This window comes from Schistocerca gregaria, chromosome 2 (assembly GCF_023897955.1).
Source record: "Schistocerca gregaria isolate iqSchGreg1 chromosome 2, iqSchGreg1.2, whole genome shotgun sequence".
Lineage (NCBI taxonomy): Eukaryota > Metazoa > Arthropoda > Insecta > Orthoptera > Acrididae > Schistocerca > Schistocerca gregaria.
In genome coordinates, this window is record NC_064921.1 from 732,368,651 (window position 1) to 732,391,565 (window position 22,915).

General features: G+C 40.2%; 1 protein-coding gene across 8 annotated transcripts in view; it reads right to left on the reverse strand.

Annotated features, from left to right (window-relative positions):
• LOC126334869 (atypical protein kinase C) overlaps positions 1-22,915 on the reverse strand; it is a 704,619-nt gene that overhangs the window by 149,184 nt on the left and 532,520 nt on the right. For all 8 annotated transcript variants that reach the window (XM_049997557.1, XM_049997558.1, XM_049997563.1 and 5 more), the window contains 4 exons: positions 21,297-21,472; positions 18,248-18,482; positions 13,409-13,589; positions 2,008-2,126 (listed from right to left, as the gene is read on the reverse strand). In XM_049997557.1, coding sequence (XP_049853514.1) covers positions 2,008-2,126; positions 13,409-13,589; positions 18,248-18,482; positions 21,297-21,472 — 711 coding nt within the window. The remainder of the gene's footprint in view (positions 1-2,007; positions 2,127-13,408; positions 13,590-18,247; positions 18,483-21,296; positions 21,473-22,915) is intronic.

Below are 22,915 nucleotides of genomic sequence, written 5' to 3' on the forward strand. Positions count from 1 at the left end.
GCTCCATTGTTTCCTCACTATTTCTCCTGCAACTCATGAAACTGCCCCCAACCTACTGCCTTGGTGCCAGCCACCTCCCATGCACAACCCAAATTTTCAATGTAAGTAAGGGTTCTTGAGCTCCTCCTTTAATGCTTCACTGCCTCCCTCTATCCTAGTCTACTTCCACATTTCCAGCCCCTCCCCAGGTAAGACTGATACTCAACCAAGTTGCAATGCCCACCAAGGGGGGAAGACCAGGCTGACTGACTAATGGTTTATTTATTTACACAATCATGTCAGTATCATCATCACTATGACTGATAGTGAGAGGGTGAGAAAATGTTGCCCACAAGTTAACCAATTTATTGCCTTCTTTTTTCTACCTGCCTGTCTGTTGCTCAGTGCTTCTTCTGATTGTGGTGAATAGCAATTATTTTTATAAACATAATTATGCAGTAATACAATGAATCAATAATGCTTTTCTTCTTTCACAAATCAATAAAATTTATTTATGGAGACTAGATTATGTGAATACAATTTTCTCAGTGCAGTAAAAATACTGAACTGTAGCACATAATAACCTATGCCACAAAAGGATTTTTCTGGGCAATCTTCACGGTTCTTTGCGATATTATCTGTTAAGGGGTCAAATATTGTAGAGAAGAATGTCAAAATGAATTTCGTGCCAGAACATCTACACTAACTCTATTTTTACAGTCATTAGTAAAATAACAGCATCATATTCTGATCAGTCAGAACATTATGACCACCTACCTAATAGCCAGTATGTCCACCTTTGGTACAGATAACAGTGGCAACATGTCATGACACAGAAGCAATGAGGTGTGAATAGGTCACTGAAGGGAGTTGGAACCACATCTGCACACACAAGTCACCTAATTCCCATAAATTCTGGGGAGGGTGTTGGTGAGCTCTGATGCCATATTCAATCACATCCCAAGTTCAGAGCTGGCGAGCTGGGGGGAGGGGGGGGCACATCAACTGAAACTCAACACTGTGTTCCTCAAACCACTTCGTCTCACCCCTGGCCTTGTGACATGGTGCATTATCTTGATGAAAAATGCCACTGCTGTCAGGAAACATGACCATCTCATGAAGATATGTACGTGATCTGCAACCAATGTACAACACTCCTTGGCTGTCATGGTGCCTTACACAAACTCCACTGGACCCATGGATGACCACATAAATGCTTCCCAGAGAATAATGGTGCCACGATCACTCGTCTCCATCCCACAGTACAGGTGTCAAGGAGCTGTTCCCCCAGAAGACAACAGATTTGCAGCTTCCCATCAGCATGATGAAGGTATCAGGATTAATCAGACCATGCAATGATCTGTCACTGCACCAACATTCAGTGCTGATGGTCATGAGCCCATTTCATTTGTAGTTGCTCATGCAATTTCAACAGTGGCTCTTGCATGGGTCGGCAGCTGTAGATACCCTTCGTTAGGAGTGTTTGGTGCACTGTGTGTTCACACGCACTTTTACTCTGCCCAACATTAAGGTCTGATGTTAGTTCCACCACAGTTTGCCACCTGTCCTGTTTTTCACCTTTGTTTCGCCAGGTGTTGAAGACGCCACAGCACTCCTCAAATGCCCAAAAAGTTGTGCAGGTTCCGAAATACTCATGCCTAGCCTCTGGGCCACCACAAACTGCCCTCGGTCAAACTCAGATAGTGCGCCTTCCCCATTCATTCTACACAAAGACAATATGCTCACCGATACTACATGCGCCACATGTGTGTCTGAATAGCAGTCATTCCTCACAGCAAAGCATAAAATCATCTGTTGTGTTAAATCTAACTAACAGTGGAGAAGTATTACTGACACTAAGAACAAGACGTACTACTAAATTATTAATAACACAACATTCAAATAAATTGCAAAGTCACATAAGACTTTAAAAACTACCAGAGCCTTCTGTTGCAGACAATAACTTGCTGGTGAAATGGGTACAGCACTGAAATGTACTGCTGAGCAGTTACAACAAACAGATCTCACCTTGGAAAAGGTAATCTTCAGTATTCTGATCTGGATTCTCAGACGCACCAGCAATATCAAATGGACTTCTACCAGCTAACATCTCATAAAGCAGGACTCCAAGTGCCCACCAATCAACACTGTGAAAATAACATCACTGTTAAAATAACATTCAATGTTAATTATGTTTTTTAGAACTGTTCTTGCTATTTAATGGCATTAGAGCTGGGTGTTTACTATTACTTACTCTTTGATTTGCATCACAAACATTGACATTTAGTTTCTTTAATTGTGTGTTTTTAGAACTGCCAATTCCACATTAACTGTGCTTCTGAACCAACCAACCAACCAACCAACCCTTTCATTTTATTAAAAATAAGTGTATTACCTAAGTTATAATAAAATATTAAAGCCGGTATTATAATTGCATTATTTTTCACTATTTTTTACACAGAGTTCATTTCACCGCTGCTGATATATATTTGTAATGTTATTACACTACTGTTTCAACTTCTTACAGTAACTGTAGACCTCTGACTTGCTGACATCATAATAAAACATTCTATCAAATATAAATTTTGAGATCAATATAAGGAACTCTGAAAACGGACACTATTACAATGTGCATTCTCTAAAATGCCCCATCCATATTTCACTTACAGATTCCACACTGACTTACTCAAAGATTTATATCAACATTTCCGTATGTATCTTAGGATCAGAAACAGACATCTTTATTTGTTTCTTGGCATACAAATATGCCTCAGCTCACACTCTTCTTTACAACAGATTGATTAACTAATAGCAGTTAATTCTAGAAAATCGAAAATTCATTTTATAAAACTGACACACCCATTAAATTCACAAATTCAAGCTACACTCCAATATTATAATTAATTTCTCTTGTTTTAAGTTTAGCGTGCTTGTATGCTTCGATGGCCTCAATCGTCTGTGGCCATATGTTATCCAAGTACAGTCAGCATGCCAAGTCACATTTTGTTATTTACTTATCTGATGCTGTTTACTGTACAATTTCCCTTCAAATGTGATTCTAACATCTCTTTCTCAACATGGATTCTAGGGGACAATTCCCCTTCAGCTACACATTTTGGAACTCTCTGTACCTACTGATCTGTACAAAAAGAAACAGTTTAGAACACAACAGCATCACTTTTAGAACGCAACAGCATCACTGTAATGTGTAGAAATATTCAAATAAAAATTTGATCGAAGCCCTTATGGTTCTTTCTTCATTGTGACTTTTATTTGCAATACGTCTTATCAAATTTACAGTTTCCAATTTGTTAAGCAGGTTCTATTTATTTGGACTACGAGTGGGTTACAGGAGAGAGGCTGAGGAGACTATTGAGTAGAAGGTCTAGGTGCAATGGGTTAGCCAAGATTGAGGCCAGGAGGATTACAGAACCAAAGCATATGTTGCAAGAGTAACTCTTATCTCTGTAGTTCAGAAAACGGGAAAATTCCATATGGCACACGTTGTGAAGCAGAACTGAACTGAACTCAAGCATACTGTACCAGGCAGTGTGTTCTGCTACTGAAAGGTCAATTCACCTCTTAGCCACAGTTTGGTAGTGGTACTTGTTCAGGCAAACGGCTGGTTGGTGGTTATGGCCACATAAAATGCTATGCATAAATCACCACAAAGCTGGTATATGACTTAACTGCTTTCACCTGTGGCCTTCCATCTGCTGGCATAGGTTTTGCACCTGAGTCTTCCACAGGGATATGACTTGTGGAAATTTACTGGGAATGGGGGTAGCATAGGGATGGACCAGAATGTTGCCTAGCTTGGGTGGGCAGAGGAATACCACTACTCCTCAAGTGGTATTCTGCTTTACCAAACCTACACAGCATTCTGGTCCATCCATGTGCCACTCCCACACCCAACCCTTTTCCATGTAAAACATCCAACTGCAAGACCTGCCCAATTCAACCACCTAGCACACCAAGCTCTAGTTCTGTCTCATGCATATCCTATCCCACCACAAATGTCTGCTTGTGTCTGTGTATGTGCGGATGGATGTGTCTGTGTATGTGCGGATGGGTGTGTGTGTGTGTGTGTGTGTGTGTGTGTGTGTGTGTGTGCGCGCGCGCGCGCGCGCGAGTGTACACCTGTCCTTTTCTCCCCCTAAGGTAAGTCTTTCCGCTCCCGGGATTGGAATGACTCCTTACCCTCTCCCTTAAAACCCACACCCTTTCATCTTTCCCTCTTTCCTGAAGAAGCAACCGTCGGTTGCGAAAGCTAGAAATTCTGTGTGTGTGTTTTATTTATTGTGCCTATCTACCGGCGCTTTCCTGCTTGGTAAGTCTTGGAATATATATGTGTGTGTGTGTGTGTGTGTGTGTGTGTGTGTGTGTGTGTGTGTGTGTGTGTGTGTGTGTGTGTGTCACAAGCACACACGCAAGCACTACATGCCCACTGCATTAACATTCTGCCGGAACGTTCCTCACAAAATAATAAGGGCTACAAGGTATCAAAATTCAACTTCCACAGCTTGTTTTCTGGTGGATATGAAACACGCTGACTTCATCTTTTGTCTTCCTCTTCAACTACATCACACCTAGATGCTTTCCAAGTTCCTACTACACTTGTGACCACTGAAGTGTTGGTGTACTTTTACATCGGACATTAACAACTTCCAGCAAGAGTAGATTACCAATGCTTTTCAAACTGATGCTTATGTGACAGCAGTTCCAGTACGGTATCAATACAGAGGGTACAGACTGTCTTCAGGCACAAACTCCCTGCATTGATGGCCAAGCTGCTGTACGGATCACAGCAAACATTCAGTGGACAGTGCTGGAGACTTGCCTAGCTGACTTAATACAGCCCCACAGTGTGGGACATAAAGCTTGCTTACTTGCATGAAATGAGTTTGTAGTCGTTACACTAAATACATGAAAACTTTGGTTCGTGGCTCTGGATTTAAATTAGGTTTTTTATTTTTATTTTGTAACTTGGACAATGAAGCTGCTCGTTCATTCTACTGTTATTATTCATGACCTACACTTGACTGTAGATCTGCTGTACACCACAGTGACTTTCAGTACAAACTATACCCCTGAGTATCCTGTGGGACAGTAAAGACAACATTAACTGTTGAAAACATTAGTGTGTGGAAAACTCATCTTGTTCACAAAATCAAGATTAATTTTAGAGCAATGCTACTGCTAGTAAGACCATCTGTGCCAGAAAACGGACTGCTGGGTTTAACATGTGTCTGGAAAACGTACTGCCTGCAAACAATCATTGTATGACTGCTGTCTTACAAACCGCATAAATGTATAAGAAGGCTTTTATAAACACAAAGTATATAAAACTTTATTTAGCAACCAACACAAGCGTGTAACATGGTCAGACAAGTCTATGTCTACATTGTTTACTACTACTGGACATGTTTACTTTTGAAGAAGACAGAGTGTGACTGCTCCCAGCTGTGAATCACATGAAAGTTCAGCAGTGGTTTGTATGAGCATAATATGATTTTCAATGGGTGATACTGTTACAATGAAAGAAAAGTCAACTAGTTAAGTCCATGAAACAATCTATAAGAAGGGGTGTATTCAGTGGTGGTAGTATTGTTTCTAGCAAGTGACTTCATCTTCCAGGATCATAGTACTAGCACTCACATGGCTAGAACTGTCAGAACAGGTCTCATTATGGGGATGACACAAAAAAATCATCTGTAGTCCCTACAACTGCTGAGTTTCTGTACTATTGAGGCATTATGGTATTTATTGGAAAAACAACAAAGAGCCCATTACTCTTCCATAAATCCATCAATCCTAGGGGAAATGTAAGTCAACCTGGTGCTAATGAGCCCCTACAGATCAATATCTCATCAAACTGGTAAGTGGTTATTTTTATTCTTCCCAGTGAGTTATTTACACTCAACTAAATGCAGTGATATGAAATTATGAAACATAGCTTTGGTCGTGTTTTTAAATTATTATTTATGATCTGTGACAAAAATAATTAACTATATACAATTCCCAAAATGACACTCATGTAACACACACAAAAAATAACAGACCTAACTTTCCTATAGTTTATCAGTGTGGGGAGCATGGATACAGATAAGAGACAACAGCATTCACACTAGCTTTCAAGCACCAGCCCGTTTTCTAGCAAAACTCACATAACCACTCAAATTCACACACATATCCACACAGACACCAAAATGTACACTCCTGAATGCAGTTGTCTGAGCCGATGGAGGTAGGTAGGAAGTATGGAAGGATGCAAGGAGGTGGTAGCGGGAAAGAGACAAAAGAACACAAAGCATAGAATGGAAAGCAGCATACTGTGAGGACATGGCAAGTAACTACCTGTTTACTCATATGAAGACCACTGTCAAACTGTGGCAAACTGCAAATTTGACCATCCAGCTGCCATTACAACACAAATGACTTCAACAGCTGCTTCACTATGCAGACCATTTGGATACTACCTTTAGCCACACTTTTTTCTGAACTACGTACATACCTAGTGAGGTGGCCCAGTGGTTAGCACACAGCACTCCCATTTGGGAAGACAATAGCTCAAATCCACATCTGGCCATCCTGATTTAGGTTTTCCATAATTATCTTAAATCGCTCCACGCAAATGCTGGGATGGTTCCTTTGAAAGGACATGGCTGACATCCTTCCCTAATCTAATGGGTCAATGACCTCACTGTTTCGTCCCATCCCACAAATTAACCAACCAACCAACCAACCAACCAACCAACCAACCAACCATGCACATGGGAATTCTCTCTCCAGCATATTCTTGCACTCTCATGATCCCCCTGGCCTTAAACTACACTAACCTGTTCCACTGCCTCCTCTTACCTTTTCCTTTCTCTCTTCTGTCACCTCATTCCTCCTGCATCCTGATCATGTACTGCCTTGTCCCACTGCTCTCCCCTCCCCACCTCAACTTGGGCACTCATTCTCTGTTTTTGCACATTTCCACCACTCATGTGTATTGGGTACCACTATATTAAAATTGTACAGGGCCAAATTATTATTAGATCCTGCAATGCATGTGAAATTTATCATCATGGCTATTTCACACAGTCAGAAATAAGAATGGAAAAATTGTATTTGGTACAAATCTACAACCTCATTCCTTATGCTCCTGACCAACAACATCCTGAGTGATGATTCCTACTCTTTTCATGAGAGTAAAACAGAAACAAATTTGGAGCAGTCTTGGGAATCCATGACACCTTCATGTACAAACTGCCTATGCGCCACATAAAAGAAACCTCCATTGCCACCCAAAATCCAAACCCCCTTGTCTGGTTTACATCCACTGTGATATCTTCATGACCTAGATCCGTAACAAAGACACTTCCCTCTCATTCCTCCACAACTTCAATAAATTCTCTCCCATAGCTTCATCTGAGCTTCCTAAACTCAACTAGTCACCACCCGGAACACTGACACTATACCTTTCCAATGGATAAATACAAATCCTGTCCAAGTCAATTTAATCCTTCCAATTTATGTCACCCCATCCATACTAAAAAGTCTCTCCCACACAGTCTGGTCAAGCAGGGGTGGAGTACCTGTAGTGATAAGCAATACTATGCTCTATACACTGTAGGTCTGCTTAGGGCTTGACAGACTAGCCTTCAACTCTACTCTGCCAACACATCCCCAATGCCATATCCACAGATGCCCCTAATACTGTGACCACCCCATGGGTCAACTGCAAAGAAGTCCCCCTTTACTATCCAATATTACTCCAAACTAGAACAACTGAACTGCATCCTTTCACGAGGGCTACAACTACCTCTTATTACACCTGAAAGTGAGGAACATCCAACCCACAATCCTTCTCACATCTCCAACAATGGTGTTCCTCCACCTCCTTTGTTTACAAAATACCTCAGTCCATCATTATGCCCTACATACTCTCACATCTCTGTCACATAGGTCTTACACCCGTGATAAACCCAGGTACAGCATTTTATGAGGGCATAGCCACCAACCACCGATCCACAAAAAAAATTGCCACTGTCAAACTGGTTACAAGAGTAGAAGTGACCAGCTGACCACCTGGTCCAATGCGTGTTTCCGAGCTCATGCCTTTTGTGCAACCACACAGAATTATGTAGATGGGAACTGCCCCTGCAACATATTTGATCCTGCATCCTCATCATTGTCCACACCCTGCTCCATCCCTGTCACCATGCTCTGAACGTCCGTCTTTATACACTCAACTCACTCACTCACTACTCTTCCCCGTATTGCTCTTCATCCACTGTCTTCCTCTCCATTCCTCCACTACAATGCAGGCCACATGCGAGTCCACTGCCAGCACAAGAGGAGTGTCCCACTCCTATCTCTTCCACATTCTGTCTCTTCTTCCCAGTCATCAACCATCCTTCTCTCTGCTCCTCCTTCCCCCTTTACCCTCCACACCCTCTTTTTCCTCTCATCAACTACAACCAAAACAACCACTCACCCCAGTCAATCTCCAGTGCTGTACAATGTAGTCAGATGGAACAATTTAGTTGTAGTGTGAGTGTGTGTGTGTGTGTGTGTGTTTGTTTTCTGCATAGTCTCTCCTCGCTCGAGTACAACACATGGAATATTCATACAACCCCGTCAAGAAAGTCTTCCTTTGAGACGTTGTTCAACTGGCGCATCATACAGGACTGAATGTCGAAGTGTTGACTCTTCATGCGAATTTCTGATCTCTCTCTCTCTCTCTCTCTCTCTCTCTCTCTCTCTCTCTATTTTTCTTTTCCATTGCTGACACTACACCTCATTGCTCATTGTTTTTTTTTTTCTTTCAGAAAGAACTGTCAATTTTTTGCATTTCAATCAAGTCATAACAAGCATCTGTGCATTCCTGTTTTTGTTTGGGACACTCCATAAACACTTTTCTCTTCTTCAAAATGTTCTACAGTATGTCCTGAACATCTGTCTCAGAAAGGTTTGTGACACAATCTGGTGGCACCTACATTACATAGAGCCCTATGACACTGGGATGCCACAGCAGGTCTGCTGGCAATGTTAAACATAAGCATGGGATGCAATGGAGCCTCCCGCATCTACCTGAGTGTGGCAGCTCTGCCCGGTTCTGCTGGCAGGCCTGCCAGCAAAATAAATGGCAACTTATGGCAGCACTTGTACCAGAACGCCAGTAGACCTGCCAAGAACTACCTGCCTCTTACCACTGCCTAATTTTAACCACCCACGTGAGTGCTATGGATAGTTTTGACACCCAATCTTTTATCTGCGAGATTCAGAGGAATGCTGCAACTTGGGATACTCCATCTCAGAACTATTCAAAATGTGAGCTAAAAAAAGTGTTGGGAATTATGAGGGTCATAAATGAAGCTCAGTTCAAAGAATAAGCCTCTCCATGTTACAGTCACTGCTTACAATAATGCTCTTTCTGAACTCTGGCTACCTGGAGATCATGGAAATTATCGACCTTCAATTTCCTCACAGCTTGTTCCTGACGCTCCACTCCAACACAAGAGGGTTACATCACAGTCAAAGCGCTTTTACTATCTGGGCTACGCAAGTTTTCCTCAAAGCCTACTTCCAGACCGAAATAGTTGAGCTACATCTCCTGCTGCAACAAGTGATGCTTATGGGCCAGATCATCAGACATGAAAGAATTCAGACGTGATAGAATTGTTTTAAGAAAAGAGATGTTTAAACAAAGGAAACAGATTTCTGACTTCTGTCTAAATCATTTGTAAATTGACCTTCTGTTTATAATAATGCACTTTTCAAATAAAAACTGAATAACTCTTCTATGTAAACTTTACAGTAACAACTCAAACTGTAAATATCACCACGTAAAATGAATAATTACCTACTGAGTACACATATCATGAAAGTATTTTCTCTGGTGAGATTACTTTCCTTAAAACAATGACCTTTTTTGGCAGCTAATCTTGGGAGGTCTCCACTACCTTGTCAAATGAACAGAACAACATTTTCAGGATACTGGAAAATTTAGCACTGTAATTTCTTAAATCATTATAAACCGAGTCAAATAGCCCATAAATATCTTGATTAGAGATGTACCCAGAACTTCTTTTTTGCATTCCCTTTTTATTTTGAACCTACACATAAAGTCTGTAGCTCTCCTACTGAGTGGAGACTGAAGGCATTCCTCTGGCACCTCTAAACTCAGATTGGAATGTACACCGCAGAGACAGGCTGGACAGTGAAGGGGGAGGCATGTTTATAGCGATAAGAAGTGCAATAGTATCGAAGGAAATTGATGGAGATCCAAAATGTGAAATAATTTGGGTGAAGGTCAAGGTTAATGCAGGCTCAGATATGGTAACTGGATGTCTCTATAGGCCCCCCGGCTCAGCAGCTGTTGTGGCTGAGCACCTGAAAGATAATTTGGAAAATATTTCGAGTAGATTTCCCCACCATGTTATAGTTCTGGGTGGATATTTTAATTTTCCAGATATAGACTGGGAGACTCAAACGTTCGTATTGGGTGGCAGGGACAAAGAATCCAGTGAAATTTTTTTAAGTGCTTTATCTGAAAATTACCGAATCGTGGCGATAACATATTAGACCTTCTGGTGACAAACAGACCTGAACTATTTGAAACAGTCTATGCAGAACAGGGAAACAGCAATCATAAAGCAGCTACTGCATCGATGATTTCAGCCGTAAATAGAGATATTAAAAAAGGTAGGAAGATTTTTCTGTTTAGCAAAAGCGACAAAAAGCAGATTTCAGAGTACCTGACTGCTCAACACAAAAGTTTTGTCTCAAGTACAGTTAGTGTTGAGGATCAATGGACAAAGTTCAAAACCATCGTACAATATGCGTTAAATGAGTATGTGCCAAGCAAGATCGTAAGAGATGGGAAAGAGCCACCGTGGTACAACAACCGAGTTAGAAAACTGCTGCGGAAGCAAAGGGAACTTCACAGCAAACATAAACATAGCCAAAGCCTTGCAGACAAACAAAAATTACGCGAAGCAAAATGTAGTGTGAGGAGGGCTGTGCGAGAGGCGTTCAATGAATTCGAAAGTAAAATTCTACATATTGACTAGGCAGAAAATCCTAAGAAATTTTGGTCTTGTGTCAAAGTGGTAGGTGGATTAAAACAAAATGTCCAGACACTCTGTGACCAAAATGGTACTGAAACAGAGGATGACAGACTAAAGGCCGAAATACTAAATGTCTTTTTCCAAAGCTGTTTCACAGAGGAAGACTGCACAGTAGTTCCTTCTCTAGATTGTCGCACAGATGACAAAATGGTAGATATCGAAATAGACGGCAGAAGGATAGAGAAACAATTAAAATCACTCACAGAGGAAAGGCCGCTGGACCTGATGGGATACCAGTTGCATTTTACACAGAGTATGTGAAGGAACTTGCCCCCTTCTTGCAGCAGTGTACCGTAGGTCTCTAGAAGAGCATAGCATTCCAAAGGATTGGAAAAGGGCACAGGTCATCCCCGTTTTCAAGAAAGGATGTCGAACAGATGTGCAGAACTATAGACCTATCTCTCTAATGTTGATCAGTTGTAGAATTTTGGAACACGTATTATGTTCGAATATAATGACTTTTCTGGAGACTAGAAATCTACTCTGTAGGAATCAGCATGGGTTTCGAAAAAGATGATTGTGTGAAACCCAGCTAGCGCTATTCGTCCACGAGACTCAGAGGGCCATAGAAATGGGTTCCCAGGTAGATGCCATGTTTCTTGACTTCCGCAAGGTGTTTGATACAGTTCCCCACAGTCGTTTAATGAACAAAGTAAGAACATATGGACTATCAAACCAATCGTGTGGTTAGATTGAAGAGTTCCTAGATAACAGAACGCAGCAGGTCATTCGCAATGGACAGAAATCTTCCCAAGTAAGAGTGATTTCAGGTGTGCTGCAGGGGTGTGTCATAGGAATATATATATAACCTTGTGGATGGCATGGGAAGTTCACAGAGGCAGGGAATGGCAATTGAATCTCAATGTAGACAAGTGTAATGTGATGCAAATACATAGAAAGAAAGATCCCTTATCATTTAGCTACAAAATAGCAGGTCAGCAGCTGGAAGCAGTTAATTCCATAAATTATCTAGGAGTACGCATTAGGAGTGATTTAAAATTGAATGATCATATAAAATTAATCGTTGGTAAAGCAGATACCAGACTGAGATTCATTGGAAGAATTCTAAGGAAATGCAATCCGAAAACAAAGGAAGTAGGTTACAGTAGCCTTGTTCACGCACTGCTTGATACTGCTCAGCAGTGTGGGATCCATACCAGATAGGGTTGATAGAAGAGAGAGAGAAGATCCAATGGAGAGCAGCGCACTTCGTTACAGGACCATTTAATAATTGCGAAAGAGTTACGGAGATGATAGATAAACTCCAGTGGAAGACTCTGCAGGAGAGACGCTTAGTAGTTCGGTACGGGCTTTTGTTGAAGTTTCGAGAACATACCTTCACTGAGGAGTCAAGCAGTATATTGCTCCCTCCTATGTATATCTCGCGAAGAGACCATGAGGATAAAATCAGAGAGATTAGAGCCCACACAGAGGCATACCGACAGTCCTCCGTTCCACGAACGATACGAGACTGGAATAGAAGGGGGAACCAATAGAGGTATTCAAGGTACCCTCCGCCACACACTGTCAGGGGGCTTTTGTAGTTTGGATGTATGTAGATGCTGGCGTCTTGTACTTCCAGACCAGAGCACCATCAGCAGAGCAACCAGCAGAGCTGCCATGGCATCCCAGAGCAGTATGTCCCTTAATGCTACCTGCTCAGAAGTGGCTGCTCAAATACACATTTGTTGTTTACAATGGATAATTCAAGCTGCCACCATAGTCAATGTGGTAACACAACTTGCACACCAAGAATAAAGTCAGTCTCAGAACTTTTTGGATGGACAGTGTACATGATCTGATTGGAGTGATCTCAAATCTGTCATTTTACATAACAATCAATCATTTATAGGATCAGTAAATACTATGTGTATTAAATAAGATAAATTTTATATTTGTGAACAGAACGCTATTGAAGTATAACATATTGATTTTGAGCCCACAGTAAAACCTACTTATCTATAACCAGAAGAAGTCAATGATAGAACGAGAAGAATGCTACTGATGATTTATGAGAGACTGCCATCAACTGGATCAGTAACAGAAAAAGAATTTTGTAAAAAGAAAATAAAATCTCTCATCTAAGAAAGAACAGTTGCATCAGTTACCACCACCATTCTCTCTCTCTCTCTCTCTCTCTCTCTCTCTCTCTCTCTCTCTCTCTCTCACTCACTCACTCACTCACTCACTCACTCACAGGGAGGGAGGGAGGGAGGGAGGGAGGGAGAGAGAGAGAGAGAGAGAGAGAGAGAGAGAGAGAGAGAGAGAGAGAGAGAGGCTTCATTTTTGAGTCTATGATTGTTTGATACCTGAAGCCATAATCCTCTCCACGGAGGATTTCTGGAGCGATGTAATTTGGTGTTCCACAGAATGTTGAAGTGGTATCACCAGGTCTGATACCTTCCTTGCACATACCATAATCAGTCAATTTGATATGGCCTTCGTGATCAAGGAGCACATTATCAAGTTTCAGATCACGATAAATTATGCCTGTAAACACACAAGTTGAAAGAGAAATCAAAACATTTTTACTGCACAGATTTATAAAATAAAATGCTATATTTTGTTTCTTAAATATGAAAGTTAGCATCTGCATACAATTCTTCAAGCTACAAGTTTGAAACAAACAACACAAAAATGAGATGTAAAATTAAGAGTGAGAAACAATTACAGTGTCTCTTGGCAAAGAGATGCAACATTGCTGATGTGACTATGTTCAGGATGGTAATAAATGAACTTTTGTTACTTGAGCCACTCACTCTATGAATGACATTCAGACTGTTTGCTGCACAATTTGTGTTGTTAGTAGTGTCAGCATCATGACTTACTATTAAGCACCACTACTGGTATAGTGGCATAGTGTTGAAACACAAGCTTCAGTGTGCATAACAGTTGCAAACAGTCAATACCGTCTGGACAAAAGGAACAGGGATTTACTTGTAAAGCTGTTTTATCAAAACAACAACAATAGTGTTGCTCCTCTTTCTGCACATGGTTGAAGAACAAGATTCGCAAGTCTGAATTAACTAGTAATTTGAGAATTGCTCCTGGGTGAGGCAGACGGCCAATTGTGCCACAGACTGTTGAAGACGTTACTCTTGGCCTGGCTGAAAATTCTGGATGCAACGTGGGATATTCAAGCAGTGCACGAGCTGTGTCGTGACAGCTGAATGTTTGGTGGTCCATCATTCAAAAAGTGTTGCAAACAATTGTGATATTTTATCTCTGGTGCAGTTCCAAGCAATTGTGAACGCATTCAGTCATCACAGTGAAAAATGTTTGCAACGTGGAGTATAAATATGGTGTTCAATTAACAAATGGTGTTACCCTCTCATGTGTCTTTCAATGGTTTATTCACTACTGCTCTTCCATGTGGCCTTACAAATGTTTTCATAAAGTTTTACTGCCATAACACCACTTGTATTTAATTACAGCTCTCCCAAGTAGTGATAGGTAAATTACAATCAACCTGTATAGTATGCTAATGTTACTTATTACCCATAGTTAGTATGTCTTACAAAATTTATAAGAGAAGCGTGTTGTGTCTTTATTGGCTATTTTGCTTCACAGTTTATTACAACACTGAGATTTAGATTATGTACTTTAAATGAGAGGCAGAGAATTTTGAAGGCTATAAATAACTTACAGCACCTATGTAGCCAACTTAAGAGAGAATGGCTTTTTTTTTCACCCTCCTCACATGGGATCTAACACACTATTAATATTAATGAATGGAAGTACAAATACTTGAGGGCATCTACTTAACAATTCCTACTATTACGGTAATAATGATTGGACTTGTCTTTGATAACAGATTAGGTGATGTCTATTGAATGCATATGCCCTGGCACTTACCTTATTGCCTGTATGACATCACAGGTAAAGGATGTCCAGCAACAGAACCCCTCACTTTGAAATTAAATATCTCAAAAACTAAGATATGGTGAAGAATTTGCAAATGGTTTTCACATCAGTTCCTTTTGCAACACTAAATCATGTTTGAAAACTGTGCCTTGTTGCCAAAGGATTGTGTTTTAACCTATGGTATTCCAATACCAGAAAACCACACTGTTCAATGGAATACATGATTTCAACTTCTTGGCTCAGTACACTAACCTCCTTTCATATTTCAACAGTAGAACTGATCGTTCCGAGCTGTGGTGCACTATTTAGCCTATAGGCACTACATACTGTGATTACAGTGCCAGCTGTTAGTGACTTTTCAAACTGTTTCAAGCCATTTGTATAAAATTTTTACAGCTTTTCCAATAAACATACCATTTGTTGCAATTATCTGTCAATTTTAGTTCTCAAGTTATTTAATTTTGAAACCAGGGCACCTGTGCTAGACACCCTGTAGTTTGCATTCATAGTGGCTAGCAGTTTTCCTCTTAAAATATCACTTGGGAGTGATATAACCATCTGGTACAATTCCGAAGAGGACTGTAAACAATATGCTGACAGTTCACTGTTGTTAATTTTCTCAATTATTTGCCATTTCTGGAAGAGCAAAGATGAAATAGACAGCAGGAATGAAGTAGTTTTATGTATGGTGGTATTTGGGTCAAATAATGATTCTCTGTTAAAATGATAATGCATTCCTCAGATACTAGCATAGATAGCAGTTCTTATTTAAGTGCTAGCTGAAAACTTTTATGCAACACATTCTGTAGTCTTGTTGTATCTCTTAGATAATACATGAATTTCTTTGTGATTTCTCTCAATGCTCCTATACCAGAATCTCATCAGTTCCTAAACTTGAAAAAATCTGGCAACTGCCTCTAGTATAAACTAATTAAATAATTAGTCTATACATAAGTTACAAATCACATGATTTTTTTTCTTTGTTGTGTTTCTAAACATGTTTAAAAAGTTTCAGTGCAGTGTTGACCATATTGGATATTTATTCAGTGTGCTGTCAAAAAGAGTTATATGTTTTGGTAGTATCAGTGATTGTGTTTTTACACAAAAGTGGGTAAGAGAATTCAAACTATATTTTGCGATGGGATTGCAATAAAATGCAGATTTCAGTGAATATGTTGTGAGCAAAAGAAGAATTTTTAAGTGGTATAAGTGTTTCAAGAATGTCATGAAGGTGTTAAAAATGGTCACCATGCATGCTCCAGCACATCATCAACTGATGAAATCATGGAAAAGTGAAACAAGCAAATATGAATGATCACCAATCACAATCGGAGAATTTACTGATTATGTTAGCACATGAACTGACTTATTCATGAAATTCTTTCAGAATTTTTTGGTATGAAATGTGCAGCACCAAAATTTGTTCCAAAGTTTTGAATTTAACAAAAACAACAGCAAATGTATGTTGCTCAGGAGTTGTCAGACGAAGTCAACAAGATGTCAAGCTACTGAAACATGCTACAACAGATGATGACTATGTGTATGAAGCAGAAACTAAGACCAACTCTTTCGAATGGAATGGAATGTCATGATAACATTGGTGGCCAGTTACAGATGGCATCCTAGAGATGCTGTAAAAATGACTCAAAGATATTATTTGCACATGTCAGTTGTTTCACCAGAAATCTGTACTCTTTGGCATGGTATTCATGCACCACATGGGTATATGAACATAACTGTATCCTTGTGCCACATGTTATGAAGAATTTTCCATAGGAATAAAATGAAATAATTACATTTCATTAACAACAGCAAAATAATCATTTAACAATATCTTACAATATCATAATGTGTGAAACTTGAGAAAATTATTGTTGTTTTGGAGGAGATGATTTTCCATGTCAGGAATATGACAGAAGCAAACAAGTGGTCAGCGGCCCAACAACATGTTGTTGGGGTCTTTTCTGTTACAGCAGTACTGGCATGTGGACTCAAAATAGAACAAAGTAAAGTTTGTTTTTAAACTATGTTTTTTATTTGACCCAACCACCTACTTACATTAAACAAATCATGATATAATGTTAAGACTGGCCAAGAACTGAGTGGTCGTTTCATCCCCTAAAAAGCTGTAACTTTGGCATAATTTTCACAGTGAGCAGAGCTGATTAGCATTATAGGGAGCATTCTGGATTGTCAAAAGTGAAAAAAAACCTCAATAAATGTGATCAGCTGTGAATGCTATTGTCAGTGTGACCTTCAGTGACCTGAGTTCTTGCCACAAGGTTGAAGAAACAACTGGATTCTGGTCCAGCAAATGCTTTTAATCTGCCAGGAAGTTTCATATCATCCCATATTCCACTGCAAAGTGGAAAATTCGTCCTGGAAACATGCCCAGGCTGTGGTTAAGCCACGTGTATGAGCAATATCCTTACTTCCAGGACAGCTACACCTGCAAAGTTCACAGAAAATCTTCATTAAGTTTAGAAAGTACAAGATGAGAAACTGGCAGAAGTAAAGCTGGGAGGACAGATTTTGAATCATGATTGGGTAGCTCAGTCAGTACACCACTTGCCTGCAAAAGGCAAAGCTGCCGGGTTCGATTCCTGGTCCGGCACATAGCTTTAATTTGCCAGGGAATTTAAATGAAGATACAGATACACATCTCTGTCAAGCAATCTAGGGGGTGGATAAATGCCCAGGTTTGTAGCAAAAAAAATTCAAATTTTTGCACCATGATAATACATCTGCTCAAACTCAATCACTTATTCATTAATTTTTGGCCAAAAGCAATACTGTAATGATGCCCCAGCCCCCACAGTTGCCAGACATAGCCATATGTGACTTTTTTGTTGGCAAAAAGAAAGAAAACTTAAAGAGTCAACATTTTATATGCATACATGAGACTACAAAGGCTTGGTTGTGACACCTAAAAGCTTTTCCTAAATCTGGGCATCCGAAGTATTCCAGGGATTGGACAATGCTCAGCTACATGTGAATAAAAAATAATAAGAGCTCTTTTAATGGGTATAATATTGATGTAGATGAATAAATAAAATTCTTTCCAAAAACAAAAATTCTCATTTTTTAACAAACCTCTCAAATTTTGTGTGATCAACTCAGTGCAAGATTTGTCAGTCAGATTACTAAAGTTTGATAAAGAAAGTAAACTGGAAAACGAAAAGGCATCATAATTATCACCAATGAAATTGAATAACATTACCAGCTGATGTCGATATGCCACATGTTAGCTAAGCCAAAAATGTGAAGTCTATAATGTGCATTACCTTTATCATGCAGGAAGTTGAGAGCAAGACTGATCTCTGCTGCATAGAAACGAGCATGTTCTTCTGGAAGGCGACGTTGCCTCTGCATGTGGAACATCAGGTCACCTCCACGTACAAACTCAATAACAAAAAACAACCGACTCGGTGTTTGGAAACACGAGTGCAGGCCTACCAAGAAGGGATGGTTTGATGCTGTTTCAAACACATGCTTCTCTGTTTGCACCCAGTCAATATCCTGCAAGAAAGATTTTGAGTCTTCAAGTAAAGAGAGATGCAAAACTAAGTTCGTACTCTCATTATCATCCTCTTACTAAGTAGAACATGACCATTAACATATAATGAATAACTTACAAGTGACAAGAAGTATACCTGTAGAGAGCAAACATGGAAATTCTTGGATGAAACAATATGTAAGGTAAGGGAAAGGAACGATTCACCTAAAGCAGACTCATGTGTAGCACACAGACATGTGTAAAAGAAAACAGTGTTCACTAGCTTTTGAGCTCTAGATCTTTCTCAAGTGGAAATTACCGAAATTCACACACACAACCACAAAAACACCAAAATGCACACTACTGCACTAGCTGCAACAATGATTACTGATTACTGAGAGCAGTTGCCTGGTCTGATGGATGAGGGGAGTGAGTAGGGAAGGACACGTTAGACAAGGAGGGGGTAGTGAGGTAGTGCGAGGCAAAAGTGAATAGATAGATGTCTCAGCAGCTGAAAAACAGGATGAAAGGAGTTCTGCCAGAAAGACTAAATAAGGCAGAAAGGGGGATAGACTGGTTGGTTGGTTGGTTGGTTGGTTGGTTTGGGGGAGGGGAGCAAATAGCAGGGTCATCAGTTCCATCAGATTAGGGAAGGTTGGGGAAGGAATATGGCCATGCCCTTCAAAGGAACCATTCCGGAATTTTCCTGAAGCGATTTAGGGAAATTGCGGAAAACATAAATCAGGATGACTGGACATGGGTTCGAACCATCATCCTCCCAAATGCGAGTCTAGTGTGCTAACCCCTGCACCACTTCGTCCTTGCTCAGTAGGGGGAGACGGAGATGGGGAGGCAGACATACATATATACTTACTTTTTTTTTATGTGCATATGGAGCGGCCACGGAGGGAAAGTCATGGGAAAATGTAGCACATTATTGGACATGGAAGGAGTAGTGATTTGGTATCTTCTGCAAAAACAACTTCAAATGATATTAGTATTTGATAAGTAAAAATAATAAATTATTAAACACATCACATTTACTATTTTCCACTATTATCACACAATATGTCACAGTACACAGTGTTTAATACTTTCTATCTTACTATCGCCATTAGAAGGAGAATGAATTATGTTCTCAGGCCAATATTAACCACTGAATTATTACTTGATATTTTATTAAAAATCTCTACAAATGTAATTCCTACCACTGATGGAAGACATAAAGCATGTGACATTTTGCACATGGTACAGGTGACAGTTTTCAAAGCAGTCATGCTGTTGGTGATTGGTGAGCTTGATACGAATGGATGTATTTATGGAACCATATGAGAGGTGGAGACATGTGTGGGAAGGTGGCTCATTGAATTCAGAAGAACTAGTTGAGACACACTTGGGAATAGGTGTTGAGGTTATGGATGCAAAAAGAAAGGTTGTCTTTGCCATGTATTCAGATTATGACAATCTCATTAACGAATCTGAACCAGACAAGGGGTTTTAGGTGTTGACTGGATAGGAGGGATTCCACCAGATGGTCCAAATGTAAGTCAGCATAGAATGGTGTCATGCAAGGACTCGTGAGAGTACCACAGAATTATTTATAGATTGGGCCTTGAAAAGTGAAATGACTGTAGGTCAGCATGTGGTTGGCCATGGGAATTATGAAAGATGGTCTGGGTTTGGTATCAGGCAGATACTGGGAAAGTTAGTGTTCCATGGTCACAATGCAACAGGGCTGGAGGATGCTGCTGATTAAGGACGTCACAACCAGAGTGATGAACAAGGAGTCTGGTGGTAAAGTGACAGGAACTGTGAAAAGAGAGTGAAGGAAGTGAGCAGTGCCTTCGATGTAGGATGGGAGGTTATGCACTATTGTTTGGAGGTGTTTGTAACAAAAGCACAGGTTCATTTTGTGGAAGCACTGTTTCCAGCCACAAGGGTGAACGGCCAGTAGGATGATCTGTAGGGGTTGTGTTTGTGGAGTTTGGAAGTGGTAAAAGGTAGTTTATGGAGGATTGATGGTGTGATGGAGGAGAGGGATCCAGATGCCAAGTTTTGTGGTGGGTCTAAGGCCTTGAGGAGATACTGGACGCCCTGTCGGACTTCTGGAATGGAATCATAGTTGTAACATTTGTATGCAGAGGTGTGGGTAAGTTGGCAGGGATTCTCAGCCACTGAGTTACTGCTATTCTTTATCACAGCCCTGGAGCCGTTGTCTGTGGGAAGGATCAGTTTCCACGTTATGGATAGTTATTTGTTCCATAGGAGAGATGTTGCACCCACTAGGATGGAGTTTAGGGAGGAAGGTGAGGACAGATTAGAAGTGAGGAATTCTTGTAACTGGGTGGAAGAGGAGGAGGATAATGGTTGGAGAAAGGTTGGAACTGTTTCAAAGAAGGTTCTATGTGGTGTTTTGGTTGGTTGTTATCAGTTGGGTGTGGGGCAAAGAAATGTTTCCACTTCAGAGATGAGTAAAGAAAAGAATGTCCTTTACAAGTCCAGCATGGTTAAACTTGAGCTTTGGGCTAAAGGCGAGGCCTTTGGAAAGTACTATGACCTCTGCTGGGGTCAGAGATTTGGTCAAAAAGTTGACAACAAGCATTTGCTCTCAATAATCATTAATCTGTCACTGCAGCTGTGTGGTATGGGTGTGATTTTGTTTGTGAATATGTGTACTTAAGTCTATGTGCCACACATCCGTCTTCTATAGGTGAGTGTCTGCCTATGTAATTTTCACTGTTGGTTTTACCTCTCACACATACATTGGAATAAAAGACTCTGTGATGTTACAGGAAGACAGAGTTCAGTTGCATGTGAACACCTTGAGCACTGCATACCTCATCATCAGTGACGAGTGCCTTCTTAATAACCTTCATAGCATATATACGACGTGTCTTCTTCAGTTCAACCATAAGAACTTTAGCGTAGCTCCCACGACCAATAACACGAATCAGCTCGAAATCATTAAGGGAGTACTGTCGTTGTGATCCTGGCTCCAGAGACTCCTCATCAGCTACAAAACACACAATACTTAATTAAATCATGGAACTGTACATGTAATCAAGCATGTATACAAAAGTTTTCAAATGAATGCATCATACTGGAGAAACCATAGTCTGAAGACTCATAAGGAGAGGCCACCATGTTCATATCAGGAATTTACTTGAAACTTTGTACACTTTTATTAGTCCATTAGGACAACGTAATGTGCAAGAAGTAAGGCACACTACTTACGCAATTTGAAGAAAATCACAAGGGAAGTTTTGAGAGGAGAGGATGTACCAGTGGACTGACACTTGAGCACAAGATGATGGTGATCAAATGGTTATGGTCAGAGATGTTTTGCAGCAACATTATGCATTGGATCTTTACGACTTCATCAATTGCAGTAGTCAATGAACCTTGAGTCACATGCATTTTTTGCAGTATGAATGTATATTCCGTGATTTTAAAAAAATTCACGCGTACACCATTCATCCTTGCTACATTAGAACGGTCTCAATATTATGCAAGTCAGCTGCTAAAGGGGGCCTGTTTCTGTGTCTGCAGGCCAAGGTGTCCAGGTGTAAAGCAGTTCCACGCATATTGGCTGCAGGTAGAGAGGATTCCGTATATCACAACAATCATGTATTTTTTTTGGAAAACTTCAGACATTTTGTCTTTTATTTGTCGGCAGTTATAAATATAATACTTGTTGTAATATTTAAAATTAGTAAACAGCCAAATAACTCTGGAAATTAAATAGAAGTTAACATAAACACACATATTTTCTCATTGTATTTCTTTTCAAATGTCATATATGAACCAATATGAAAATTATATATATATATATATATATATATATATATTAGAAAGAAACTTCCACATGGGAAAAATATATTAAAAACAAAGATTCCAAGACTTACCAAGCGGGAAAGTGCCGGCAGACAGGCACAATGAACAAAACACACAAACACACACACAGAATTACTAGCTTTCACAACCAATGGTTGCTTCTTCAGGAAAGAGGGAAGGAGAGGGAAAGACGAAAGGATGTGGGTTTTAAGGGAGAGGGTAAGGAGTCATTCCAATCCCGGGAGCAGAAAGACTTCCCTTAGGGGGAAAAAAGGACAGGTGTACACTCGCACACACACACATATCCATCCGCACATACACAGACACAAGCAGACATATTTAAAGGCGCGAGTGTACACCTGTCCTTTTTTCCCCCTAAGGGAAGTCTCTCTGCTCCCGGGATTGGAATGACTCCTTACCCTCTCCCTTATAACCCACATCCTTTCATTTTTCCCTCTCCTTCCCTCTTTCCTGACGAAGCAACTGCCAGTTGCGAAAGCTCGTAATTCTGTGTGTGTGTTTGTGTGTTTTGTTCATGTGCCTGTCTGCCGGCGCTTTCCCGCTTGGTAAGTCTTGGAATCTTTGTTTTTAATATGTAATTAAGATGAACACAACATAATTT